This window comes from Peromyscus leucopus, chromosome 3, assembly GCF_004664715.2.
Source record: "Peromyscus leucopus breed LL Stock chromosome 3, UCI_PerLeu_2.1, whole genome shotgun sequence".
Taxonomy (NCBI): Eukaryota; Metazoa; Chordata; class Mammalia; order Rodentia; family Cricetidae; genus Peromyscus; species Peromyscus leucopus.
In genome coordinates this window covers 127181269-127194909 of record NC_051065.1, presented here as the reverse complement: position 1 = coordinate 127194909, position 13641 = coordinate 127181269, and the positions used below count along the sequence as shown (strand labels likewise).

Below are 13641 nucleotides of genomic sequence, written 5' to 3'. Positions count from 1 at the left end.
GACACCCCTGGGAACCAAGTTTGATCACGTAATCCCAGAGAGAGCTTGGATATCTCAGCCCACAGTATCCAATGGCTGTTTTCAGGAGAAAAGAAGCAGTCTTCTATGGGTAAAATTTAATGACTGAGAAAAATAAAATAAAATGAAAAAAAAATTCTGTCCCAGAAGAGGGTAGGCTGTAAGGGGCAAAGCATAACATCTTAATGGAAACACATTATGCCTTTCTATTATAACTTAACTACATTTGTATAATGATACAAAACATGTCTTCAGTGGCTGTCTCTAGGAAGACAGAAAGGCCTACAATCCCTCACCAGTGGACACTGTTCTTGCTATCCAGCTGAATGCTCATGGGACAGTGACAGACGCCATCGCAGGCTCCAGACAGGTGACCCACTTTAGATGACACAGCCCTCAGACAATACCGTGAAACTCTGACGTTCATGACTTTCCCCGTTACAAACACTGCATTGTCCCAGTTTGCCTTTTAAACTATTCTCTTTTGAACCATCAAAACAGGACTCTCCAACAGCACAACAGTGTAACAATGAAGAAATGGAGCTACAAAAAGTTAAGAAGTTTTCACACAGCAAAGAAAACCATCAGCAGAATGAATGGATGGAATGGAGGACAATCTTCACCAGCCATATCTCAGACAGGGAAGTTAAAAACTTAGAATATATGAAGAATTGTGTGCTGTGTGGTTTTATGTCAACTTGACATAAGCTAGGATCATCGAAGAGGAGGGAACCTCAATTGAAAAGATGCATCCATAAGATCTGGCTGTAGGCAGGCCTGTAGGGCATTTTCTTAATTCAAGATTGATGGGGGAGGGCCCAGCCCATTGTGGGTGGAGCCATCCCTGGGCTGGTGGTCCTGGGTTCTATAAGAAAGCAGGCTGAGCAAGCCATGGGGAGTAAGGCAGTAGAGAGCACCCCTCCATGGCCTCTGCATGAGCTCCGGCCTCCAGGTCCCTGCCCTGTTTGAGTTCCTGTCCAGGCTTCCTTCAGTGATGGACTATGATGTGGAAGTGTAAGGCAAACACACCCTCTCCTCCCCAGCTTGCTTTGGGTCGTGGTGCTTCATTGCAGCAATAGAAACCCTGACTAGGATAAGCTGACAACTGAACAAAGAAACAAAACTGCCCACCAATAAATGGGCTGATGAAATAAATAGTTCCCAAAAGAAGAAACATAAACTATCATTATACAAATAAGCATTTTATGTTCAACATCCTTAGCCAATCAGGAAAACACAAATGAAAACGTTAAGATTCTGTCTCATTTGAGCAGAATGGCTATGATCAGAGAAATAAAGAAAAAAGCAAGTGACAAGGCTGGAGAGATGCCTCAGTGGTTAAGAACATTTGCTCTTCTTGTAAAGGACACAGGTTCAGTTCCCGGCACCCACGGGAGGCAGCTCAGAAGCACCTACAACCCCAGATCTAACACCTCCTCAGGCCTTTGTGGGGGCAGCACACAGATGCCACGTATTCATGTACTTGGGAGCACACGTGTGCATGCAGACACACTATAAAACAAGTTTTATGAAAAAGAAGTTCAAGGAAAGAGGAATTCTTGTTCTCTGCTGAAGGGAGTGTAAACTGGTACAGCCTTATGAAATCAATATAGAAATTTCTCAAAAAAATTAAAAATAAAGCTAACATGATGCAGCTGTCTGCTCCTGGGTCTATGTTCAGAGGACTCTATAGCCTACAGCAGAGATACTTGCACATCCATGTTTATTGCTGGTGTGATCACAATAGCCTGGAAATGGAACCGTCCAGGTATCCGTCAACAGATGAATGGATAATGACATGTGGCATAGATACACAATGGAATTTTACTCAGTTGTAAATAAAATGAAATTATAAAATTTGTAGGGAAACGGATGGATCTAGGCATTATTATATTGTCCTCATTTTGGTTTTTTTTGTGGGGGGGAGGGGGTGCTGTTTTTGTTTTTGTTTTGTTTTAAACTTGACACAAGCTGGAGTTACCTGGGAAGAGGAACCACAGCTGAGGAAGCGCCTCCATCAGATTGGCCTGTAAGCAAGTCTCTGAAGCATTATCGTAATTAGTTGATATGGGAGGCCTCAGCCCACTGTGAGCAGTGCCACCCTGGGCAGGTAGGCCTGGGTTGTATAAGAAAGCAGACTGAGCAAGCCCTGGGGAGCAAGCAGCATTCCTTCATGGCCTCTGCATCAGCTCCTGCTTTGAATTCCAACCCTGAATTCCTTCAGTGACCAAGTGTGACCAAGAGTTGTGAGCTAAAATGAACCCTTTCCTCCCAAGTTGCTTTTGGTCAAAGCCTGGCAAGTAGTGGTGCAAGGGCAGCCTGATCTACAGAGTGAGTTCCAGGACAGCCAGCATGTCATGCTACAGAGGGAAACCTTGTCTCAAAAAGTAGAAAGAAAGAAAAGAAAAGAAACCTAAGACATGTATTAAGTGAGGCACTCCAGCTCAGAAAGACATCATGTATTCTCTCCTATATGTGGATCCTAACGTTTAATGTTTGTGTGCTGTTGTTATGTTGTTTTAGTCACTACTTTTCATTTTCTAGAATGTTCTACAGGTCCTATTAATCCTTTTGCAGGAGCTGAGTTATAATAAACCTGCTGCTGCAAATGGTTTCTCAGCCAAGGAGACCATGAAGCTGCTTCTCAGAGGTCACTTGGAACCAAGCTCTAAGACAACAGTTAGTTACCACACATCATCTGGGTGTGAGTTAAAGCTACGTTTGTGCAACATGGAACATTCATAAAGATAATCAACAAGCTATCAGTAAAACACTATAACACTATAATATGATTGCCACAGATATCTATAAATAAGTAGCACTTAGTTCTTATTAACTGGCTTGAAAAGGTCATCTTTCATGGTTAATTGCCAGGACTTGTTGTCAGTGTGTAGATGTCACATTGCAAAACAAAACTCAGATAATTCTTCATCATAGATCACTCAAAGTTTAACAACAACCAAACACTATGGGGAACTGGAAATAATCTTCAGTGACACCCTGAGTACAATTTTAACATTATTTACCTTAAGACATGAAATAATGAAATGCCTTCTTAGGTAACACTATCTACATTTTTTTCTTACCTCTGAACTTCTTGGGTGGGTTAGCAAGGTCCCCTGCCTCTGGGTGTACCACACACCGGTCATCCACCAACCTAAAGGGAAAGAATGTTTGTACTGTTAGCATCATCACACACAGAAGCCACACTCCACACAAGGACATCGGGTAAATATTTACAGTTTGAATACTCAGAAACTTTTCGGGAGTCCTAGATTCATAAAAAGATCTGATTGCACAAAGAACAGGAAGCATTAAGTGGTATGAAACTGGTTAGATCAGCTATGACCTTGACAGCCACCAAGCACAGCTGAGCTGTCTAAAACCCCACTAAGGGAAATGCCCTGACCCTAGGACGTTATGCAAGTAAGCACTAACCAATCAGCAAGGTTGCATACACACACTGTGTGTGTGTGTGTGTGTGTGTGTGTGTTTAAAATGACATGCCTATGATCAAGCAGGCAATATTCCTCCAAGTATGGGAGCAGTGGGGCTCACAAGGCCCGGTCCTTAACTGAAGAGCTGCTAGCAGGTGACAGCTGCCGAGAGACAGTCATTTCTCTTGAGAGGTGCAGCCCTAGCAGGCTGCCCAGACTGGAGCGGGCGGCCCTACACTCTTGCACAAGTACTGGACAGCGCTAACTGACTCGTGGGTGATCGAAGGATGAAGAGGTGGAATGACACTGGGCGGAAGACACGGAGACAGAGAGAGTGTGAGGGGAGGACCTCGGACTGGATATGATCTAAATACATTGCACTCATGTATGAAATTGCCAATGAATAAATACAATAATTTAATATGTACATTTACACATGCACACACCTCTACATATGTACATATAGAAACACAGAGGAAGCGCTGTCATAATACTACGAAGTGAGTTGGATACACACAAAGGAAGGTGTCCAAGTATCAGCTATCCTCTTCGTCCTTTTTCATTCTGGTATTAACCAGAATCTTCCCAGTGCATCGATTCCATTCACTTTGGATAAAAACCCAAACATGAAACTTTGGTTCCTGGTTTATCTAGTTACCAAGAGAATCCACACAAGCTGCCAGGCATGCAGAAATTCCTGTGGGGTCTTTAGATGGTGCTTTCTTAGAAATGGGAAGCTGGATGGCGTCCAGAAGGAGCAAAGCCGAACTACCACCCAATCTAACTGGAGTTCCTGGCATGGAATCGGGAAGGCTTCGAGCAGCCCTGAGTATATCACAGCATCAGACTTAGACAAAATGGCCATGAAAGAAAGACCAGATTTTCTAAGGAGCCAAGATATGTTTAGAATTCAAAACATAATTATTTAAAAAAAAAAAAAGATCAGTCCTATTTAGGGCACATAAAAATTATAGACATGAGGTGACACCCAGCCCATCTCTGTGCCTCCCATTCTGACTGAGGGTCATGGAGCTCCTCCCCTAATCTCAGTGCTGAGCAGCCTTAGAGAGAAATGGGGCCGAAAGCAGTCCATCAAAATGCAGGGCACTTCTGTAGAGAGGGTCTGGTCTGGACTACCCAGAGCCTCCATAAAACCGGTAAGCCTAAGGAGCCACACTGCTCCTGACAAAACTTCTGTAGAAACTGACCACTCCATCCTAAAGACTGAAAAATGGAACTGAGTTTGGAAATAATGGAAGGAAGGAGGGTGGGGGGAAGTAAGGAGCGTCGGTCTGTCCATTCTAAGATACACTCAACCACTGATACTAGAAAACCCAGCAGGTTGGCCATTTTTACTATGTTAATCTCTGTGAGCATGAAAGATCTTTCCATCTTCTGGTGTCCTCTCCAGTTTCCTTCTTCAAAGCCTTGAAGTTTTTATCATACAGGTCTTTCCTTGCTTGCTTAGCATTACCCCAAGATATTTTTTTATATTGTCTGTGGCTATTGTAAAGGGGGACGCAAGGATCTCCCTGGGGAGGGGAAATAGAATAGATTTCACCAGGAGAGCTGGGCCCTCCTTGCATTGATCACTTCTTAGGAAAACGCCCTACAGGCTCACCTACAACCTAGTCTTATGGAGGCATTTTCTCAATTGAGGCTCCCTCCTCAGGAAGAAAGGTAAAACAAGGGACCAACGACACAAAGATTCAGACTCACCCCTGAGAAAACCATGTATTTGACATCATATATTCTAGACACAGATGACATAAGAGACCTCCAAAATCACCCGGCCAGGAAGAGTGCCAGGACAGAACAGAGCAGAGCATTAAGTAGCCAGGAACTTTCTGTCCTATAAAACCTTCAGAGACTGCGGTTGGGGACGAGGTCTGGAGCTCAGCACCTACCCGTCCCGTTCCCTTAACCACACTGCCGTCTTCAAAACAGTGAGAACATGAGACACAGCTATCACTTCCTGGCTGAGCAGACATGAAAGGGAGATATTCTTAGAGAAAATAGTTGGCAAGAGAAGTTCCCTGGCCAGAAAAACCTCTGGCAGCTGCAGAGTGATTCCCACAGTCATTACAGCGCAAGAAGCGACGTGTGTTTCCAGAAAGTTGGACGGGATGGAAGCTACCTCGTTAAAGCTAAAGCAGGTGACTGTTTCTAAGGCGATCCAAGACCAGGGCACTTCTAGGGACTGCCGGAAAGGGTCAAGCAGAGAAGCAAGATGCGTCTCATGCAGACACCAAACTTCCAGCATTTCCCAACAACTAAATGTAGTCACATGTGATCAAAAAGGAAAAGCTGCCATCCTCAAGACACACCTCCAATCGACACAGAAGGAATCAAAAGGCAGCGAGCTGTTCCTAAAGCCAAACTTAGTGGAGTGAGCCTCTAATCCCAGGGGGTGAAGGCAGGTAGATCAAGAGTTCAACACCAACCAAGGACAGTCTGAGCTTACATGCTTACATTAGACACTGTCTCAAAAACAAAACAAAACAAAAAGTATCTCGTGTTGCTTATGAGCCACACACTGTCCGGCCTCTGGGGCCACAGTCATGAGCATTAGCATACCTTGTGGTCAAGAGGGCTTGATTTTTTTTTTTTTTTGAAGTTTTGCAATTCTTAACACAAATTTAATCTTTTGACCTCAGTGAAGAGCAGAGAGGGAGCTCCTCTATTCCACAGGCACAGCCCTGAAACACCACTGTCTGTTACCATACATACATTACAGAGCTGGCTACTTTCACTGGGTTTTTCCTCGGAAAGTAAAACTAACAGCTCAAAATGCCTCAACCCTTCGTAAGTGGAAGAACGTCTCAAATGTTAGTGCTTCAGTAGAAGTGTATGGAGAAGACAGAGCAGGGACGCTTGTGAGCCCACATGGGTGTATGAAGATGAAGGAATGGAGGAGCTACACCGCTGTCTTCCTGAAAGATCTTCATGTGGCCTGAAGGCTCACTGCCACCATCTGTAGATAGATTTATGCGTGTTCTCCTCTCTTTATTTGAAAGTCTCCATACCCTACATATGAACATATGTACTTCTTAGCTTTTATGTATGTGGGGAGGGGAGTTGAGGCCGGTCTTATGCAGCTCGGGCCAGGTTGGCCTTGAACTCCCGATCCTCCTGCCTGCACCTCCCAAGGGCTGGGATCACAGGCTGCACTAAATGCAACTAAAGAGCCAAGGTGCAGCATGGGAAGAGTTAAGAGCTCTAGATGGCCCCAGACTGGCATGATAAAGGCTTCCTGGAAGTTGTACACCTCACTTTTAGAATTTCACATCTGAGAAAGATAGTTTCGGGAAGATAAGGCGAGGGGAAGCGCTGGCGTCCCTCTGGCCTGAGAGCCTGTCCCTGGAGGGAATGGCTGACTCTGCCCCACACTTGTTCCTTTCATCTACAAAATGCTTTTCTTCTACGCTGATACTGAACAGATTCCTCTGGTTAAGAAAGAAAACAGGAAACACCACTTTCCCTTCTTTTCGAAACAGCCTCGGGGAAACACAGATTCCGAGGCTCTTCCTGTGGACTTCCTACTTCTAAGCTCCTAAAGGCCAATTCACTTTCAGAGCCAACTAATACTACAGCCACCTGAAACTGAAGATCCAGGAATCTAAGGGACATGAGAACTGCGTCAGTCTTAGCAGCTAACTCACGGGTACACACAAGCACCTCACCTTCACTCCTCTCCCTAGGAATACCAGCATTTGACTTCGGTAAGTGTCTCAGGGTCACCGTTGCGTGATGAAACACCATGACCAAAGCAACCTGGGGAGGAGAGGGTATGTTTGCCTTACACTTCCACATCACTGATCATCACTGAAGGAAGTCAGCACAGGAACTCAAGCAGGGCAGGAACCTGGAGGCAGGAGCTGAGCAGAGGCCATGGAGGGGCGCTGCTTACTGGCTTGTTCCCCCTGGCTTACTCAACCTGCTTTCTTATAGAACCCAGGACCAGCAGCCCAGGTGCCCCCCACACACAATGGTCTCCCACCCACCCCATCAATCACTACGAAAACGCCCCACCAGCTTGCACACAGCCCACCCTATGGAGGCATTGTCTCAGTTGAGGCTCCCTCCTCTCAGACAGCTGTACCTTCTGTCAAGAGGACAGAAAACTACCCAACACAGCAGGGTTTTCCTTCTTCTCCCCAAGACAGAACAATCTTCTACCCCCTGGAGACATGAGCAGAAAACACCATCCCTGGAGACCATCTGTGCTCCGTAACTAAATCTTGTGACATACGTGCTCTCATTTGATCTGGCTTTCACATTTCCTGGGGGGTGGGGGTGGGATTACACATGCATGTGTTTCACTCTGGCCTATACCTACAAGTGTGGAAGCCAATCACCTGTCTCCCGCCAATGGCTCTCCAATGTGTTTTTGAGGCAGGGTCTCTCGCTGAACCTGAAGTTCATTGACTAGGTGTCTCCACCTGATACACCCACGCAGACCAGGGCTAAGCTTGTAGACACTTGCACTGTCCATGCCTGCACAGTAGACACTTTACCACTGAGCCATCTCCCGACCCCTCACATTCCCTTCCTTACAATGGATTTTTAAATTTTAATTTAAACATAATTACAGCCCTTTCTCCCTTCCCTTTCCTCCTTCCAGCCCCTCCCAATCCCTTCCCTCCAACTCCTTCTAAGACCCCCCACTCTCAAATTGATAGCCTCTTCTTCTCCAATTACTATGATTACCTATGTATAAATGATATCTATGTACAAATATGTCAATACAACCAGCCAATGCTGTTTTTGTTGAGTGTGTATATGGTTTCAGGGCTGACCTCTCTGTATTGAACAACCAATTAGGGAGCTCAACCCTGGGGCAAGGCTGACTCTCTCATCAGTCATGGGTTGCCTATAGTTCAGTGGATTTTGAGCTAAATATACTCATTATATTTTTTTAAGCTACGATCTTTGAGCAACTGTTTTTAAGGTTCATTGGCCTTATCATTGTGAAGATTTCCCACCAACATTCTAATTAAAAAAGGGACAGCCCTCCACACAGTCACCTCATCCCACAAGTAGTCACCAGGGACAAGCAGATTCACGACAAAATCTACCTCTCTGCTAAACCAATACTTCCAGCCTTCCTCATTTAAGTTGTTTTAGCTTTGGGCATTAAGTCATTAATGCCATCCCTAATTATAAATTAGGTGAGAAAATACGCAGTAGGAGACAGATGAGCCTTCGACCATGGTCTGTAAATGGCACACTAAGGACTTTGTCACTGAAAGGCCACAACGGTGGAAGCTTGGTGGCATCTCCTGCCAGGAGGCACAGGGATCAGCCAGAAGGATAAGAAGCCTTCACAGCTTCACTCTGCTTCTGCCTGAGGAAGGCCTGTGAGAGAAGCATGGTGCCAAAGCTCACTCTGGACTCAGTGTCACCAACAGAAGTCACTGTTCTTGATTGTTTCCTTCCAGATCTGCCGGACAGTCATGAGAGCCATGTCTTCTCGCCTACCGTTTCGCTGTTCAGAGTTTAGTTAGTGACATAACACGTCCTCAGTTACCTGCTTTATTTCAAGTGTGAGCCACTACACCTGGCCACCCGGCATTTTCTCCTTTTAATTTTCTACATAGGTTTTTATGCAGATGCATCCATGTCTGCTTTGAATAGGCACCATGAGCCTGCGGTCCTGCAGAAGCCAGAGCGGGCATTGGATCCCCCGGAACTGGAGTTAAGGACAGTTGTGAGCTGCCTGGTGTGAGTAGGAACCACCAAACCCAGGTCCTCTACATGAGTGACAAGCACTTTTGTCTTTTGTTGTTGTTGTTGTTTGTTTGCTTTTTGCTTTTTTGAGATCTCTGTTTAACGGCTCTGGCTGTCCTAGAACTCCCTTTGTAGACCAGGCTGGCCTCGCACTCACAGAGATCCGCCTGCCTCTGCCTCCTCTGCTGGGATTAAAGGCGTGAGTGTGGTGTGCCGCCACCACCGCCCGGCCCCCCACCTGCTGAGCCATCTCTCCAGCCCTTAAGTCCTTGATTTTACATTGTGTTTATTGATTTATTGACAGGAATGCATTTGGAAAGCAGAAATAATTGGCTATCTACACATTAAAGTTTTACTTGTTTTATTAAGTGTATGAGTGCCCACCTGCAGACATGTATATGTAGCATGTATGTGCCGGGAAGCCAGAAGAAGGCATTGGAGGTGGTTGTGAGCTGTCATGTGGGTGCTGGGAACTGAACCTGGGTCCTCTGCAAGAGCAGCCTGAGCTCTTAACTGCTCAGCCTTCTCTCTAACACCCAGCCACAAAACTAGCTTGTTTTAGGTAGCTACTTTCAAGCTACACTGCAGTCATGGCACAGGGCATCACTCAATCTCCTTTATTTCCCCATTTAAAACGAGAAATACAGAGAGGAAATGAGGTAAACAACCTTAAACTTCACTGCTTGTTAAAAATAAAATAAAATAAATAAATACTAAACCAAAACAGAAACTGGCCCAGCTGTGTCTTCAAAGCCCAGGAGTCAGAGAAGACCAAAAAGAAACTCACGCTGTGTCTATGTCTCTAAATCTAGATACCCAGAAAACCAGGGAATGCAACCCTGAGTGAGGGAACACCAAGCATTTCCTGCAGAAGCTTCCGGTCACCGTCTCAAAGTTCCAAGACTAATTAAAAAAGAAGAGGTCATGAATTTGAGAGAAACATGGGAGCGGGGAGAGGGAAGGGTAGAAATTATTATGTAAATGTAGCACTTGTGTGTGAAATTCTAAAAAAAAAATTGTAATTTAAAATGTTTTTTAAATCCCAAGTCTGCTAAAGGAAACTTAGGCTACTTAGCGAGGCTTCTGTCACCGGGTGACTGGCCACAGGACAACCCACTGCCATGTTCGTGGAATTTAGATTCTAGACAAGCAGGGAAGAGCTTCAGGTTACTATGATGAGCTGAAGAGAAAGGGAAGACATAGGCAAAGTGGTCAGAGCGCACACACACACACACACACACACACACGATAATTAAATGCTTAATCAACAATATGCTTTTAGGAAAACACTGTTTCTCGAGCTCTTTCTACTTTAAGAGTGAGGCGTCAGCATCACTGAGGGACAGCAAACCACTGGGTTCCCTCTGCAACCCTCAGCAGCAGCTGAGTCCCTGAGTCTCTTCACTAGCTGAAGACAAAGCAAAGACGCCACAGACCACTGAGGCTTCCCATGGGCTGCGATGTCAAGTCTCAGTCTCAGACCACTCCCTCTCCCATCAGGAGTCGGCTCCTGAAGCAGGTCTAGAACAGACCTCCTGGGCAGCGACCTTCAGGAGAAGTCTAAGAACTGGGTGATTAGTGACTCCGCCCATTTCCTCAGGATCTAGAGAACTCAGTCTTCTGCAGGCTGGGGGCTGAGGTGTGGTGTCGCCTCTGCTTCCTCAGCACCTGAGTCCCTCCTTGTGGCCACCGAGCCTGACTACAGGAAGGAGAAGAGCTCTTCTCCCTCTCTCGGCAGGTGATGGCACCTGGTTGTAACCCCAGCAGCTCACCCTCCTGGGACTCTGTCTAAGCCACTGCAGCAGAGGTCACTGTGTGAGTGTGACTGTACATACTGTGTGTGGACTGTTTCTAGGGCTTCAGGCACTCATCAATCTGAGAGGAAGAAGAGAAGGAAGGAGGAAGGGACCAGCAGCCCATACACAGAGGACCGACGGGACGAGGCTGGCCCTGGGGACCATACACAGAGGACCGACGGGACGAGGCTGGCCCTGGGGACCATACACAGAGGACCGACGGGACGAGGCTGGCCCTGGGGACCATACACAGAGGACCAACGGGAACAAGGCTGGCCCTGGGGACCATACACAGAGGACCGATGGGAACGAGGCTGGCCCTGGGGACCACACTCAGGGTACCGACGGGAACGAGGCTGGCAATGGTGGTGCAGTGGCCAGGAGCTCGGAGTCTGGAGGCACACTTTCTGTTACTCTCATCACAAAGTCCTTCTGGTCGGAGATTTGACTTGGATTTCCTCATTTTTGTGCCCCAAATCATATCTGACTAATAAAATTAGCATCTTCAGATATAGTCATCCTTTGTCACACCTGAGAGTGTAGCAGTTTCCAAACCCAGTTCTATTACCAGTTAATCTCGGACTCACCCACCAGCAGCCCTCCTGCTGCAGAGCCCTGTGAAGAACTGATGTGAGCCAACAGAAAGGGCTGCTCATAGAGAAGTTTTCAAACAAGACTTTAAAAAAGGAAGTACTTTCACTGGGTCTCAAGTACCCCAGGCTAACCTCAAACTCCCTACATAGCCTGGGCTATTTGAGACTCGGCAAAAGCATGACACTGAACTTCTGATTCTCCTGCCGTGCCTCCTGAGTGGGACAACAAACACGCATCACACTTGGTTCACAACCTGCTCAGGCTCAATCCCAGGCCTCGCACATGCTTGGCAAGCGCTCCACACGGACCGACTGCATCCTCAGGACCCTAAAGCATTTCACCACCACTGCCCGTCTATTTCCAACGATTGAGTTCACACGTATATGGTACATTTCCAGGAAAAAAGAAAAATTATCCTTTGAGGTATTTCTAAAAGAAAGTCAAAGTCAGAGTGACATTTGCTGGTTGGGTAGCTCTGAGAGAAAGGAGTAAAACCCATCCTGTAGCCCTCTCAAACCCTGTGATTTTGTCTAAAATCACTAGTGTTTCCAAGAGAAGTATTATAATTTGATTAGTTGCTAATTCAAACTTGACATTCTTTTTCCTAGACAAATATATTGGTTTGTAAACTGGCTAATTATCTTACATAAATAAATGTTTTTGCTCATCCCTAACAGGAGCAGGAGTTTGATCAGAACTCTGAATTCTAGGACAAGCCAAAAGCTCAGAGATACGAGGTGTGTGTGTGTGTGTGTGTATGAAAATTTTTATCCTGAAAGCTGTAAATAAATGCATTTTGTCTCAATAAATAAAACAGAACAGGGACAACCAGATGGTTCAGTGAGTAAAGGCACTTGTGAAAGGCTGGCTGCAGATCTCAAGCCCCAAACCCACACAAAGGTAGAAAGAGAAAATTACACCACAAGGTTGTTCTCTAACCTCTGCACATGTCCTATGCCACACCCACTCACCTGCACAATAATTACAAATAGAAGGATAAAACAATAAAAATAGTTTCTTTGTTACTATACTCTGGTAGGGGGAAATATTAGCAAGTAAAAAACATTAGCTTTAAAATGTAACCAAACTTTGCAATTCTAGCCATAAATGTGATGGGAGCATACGGCAGTGCGCACACAGCGAGCAAAGGGATTATTCACACTCACACAATCCGGGTGTTTGCAGTACATCGGAGGACAATATGCATCAAACCAGAACTGAAAGATAAACCCAAGCACTCACAACTTAGAAATGCACACTGGCGGCATAAGGAAGAACACGAGATCAAAACCAAAACAAATAATTGATAAGGCAGCGTGACTTTGAACAGCTAGGTAAACACCATCTCACGATATGGCACTCCTTCCAGCACCCTGGAGCGTGAGCTCAGCTCAGCTGCCACAGAGGAATTCGTGATGACTCCTTTGCATGTGATCTTACAGAGGCTGAAAGACAGCATGCACTTACTTTGTGGTTCAGGTGCCTAGTGCTATAGGCCTGTTTTACGTGTGTGGATGTCACTGACCTCATAGCAAGACGAGATACTGATCTCCTGACAGGACTAGCATCCCATTTTACAGATAAGGAAATCTAGGTGTCAGGGTTACTTAACTTCCGAGGCTCACGCTGTGAGAATAAGTGGAGACACAATTGGAAACCAGATTTGTCTAAGGCAAAAGTCGAGATCTTATGTTACAGCCGCCGGGCACTGATTCAATGTATTTCTTGGATATGTTCTATCTGATGGATGCTGTACAGGGCCCTGGGGACATCACTACAACAAACCAAGCTTAGACGCTCTGCCCTGGTGTTTACATCTAAATGAGGACAACCCAGTACTCACAGAGACAGAATCAGGCCTGGGAAGACAGCTGCGCAGGTTAAGTGTGTCCATGCAAGCGTGAGGACCTGAGTTTGAAGATCCGGAAGCCACATAAAAATCCAGGCGTGGCTGCCAGGAACCCCAGCACTGGGAAGGCAGAGGCAGGAGGATGCCTGGAATTCACTGGGCAGCTGGCCTAGCCAATCACCAAGCTCCAGAAGCAGTGAGAGGCTCCATCTCAAAT

At 45.9% G+C, this 13641-nt stretch overlaps 1 protein-coding gene across 1 annotated transcript in view; it reads right to left on the bottom strand.

Annotated features, from left to right (window-relative positions):
• The window catches only part of Itpr2 (inositol 1,4,5-trisphosphate receptor type 2), a 423811-nt gene that overhangs the window by 394313 nt on the left and 15857 nt on the right, over nt 1-13641 (bottom strand). Inside the window, exon 2 of the mRNA XM_028891637.2 lies at nt 3105-3175. Within this exon, the coding sequence (XP_028747470.1) occupies nt 3105-3175 (71 nt within the window). The remainder of the gene's footprint in view (nt 1-3104; nt 3176-13641) is intronic.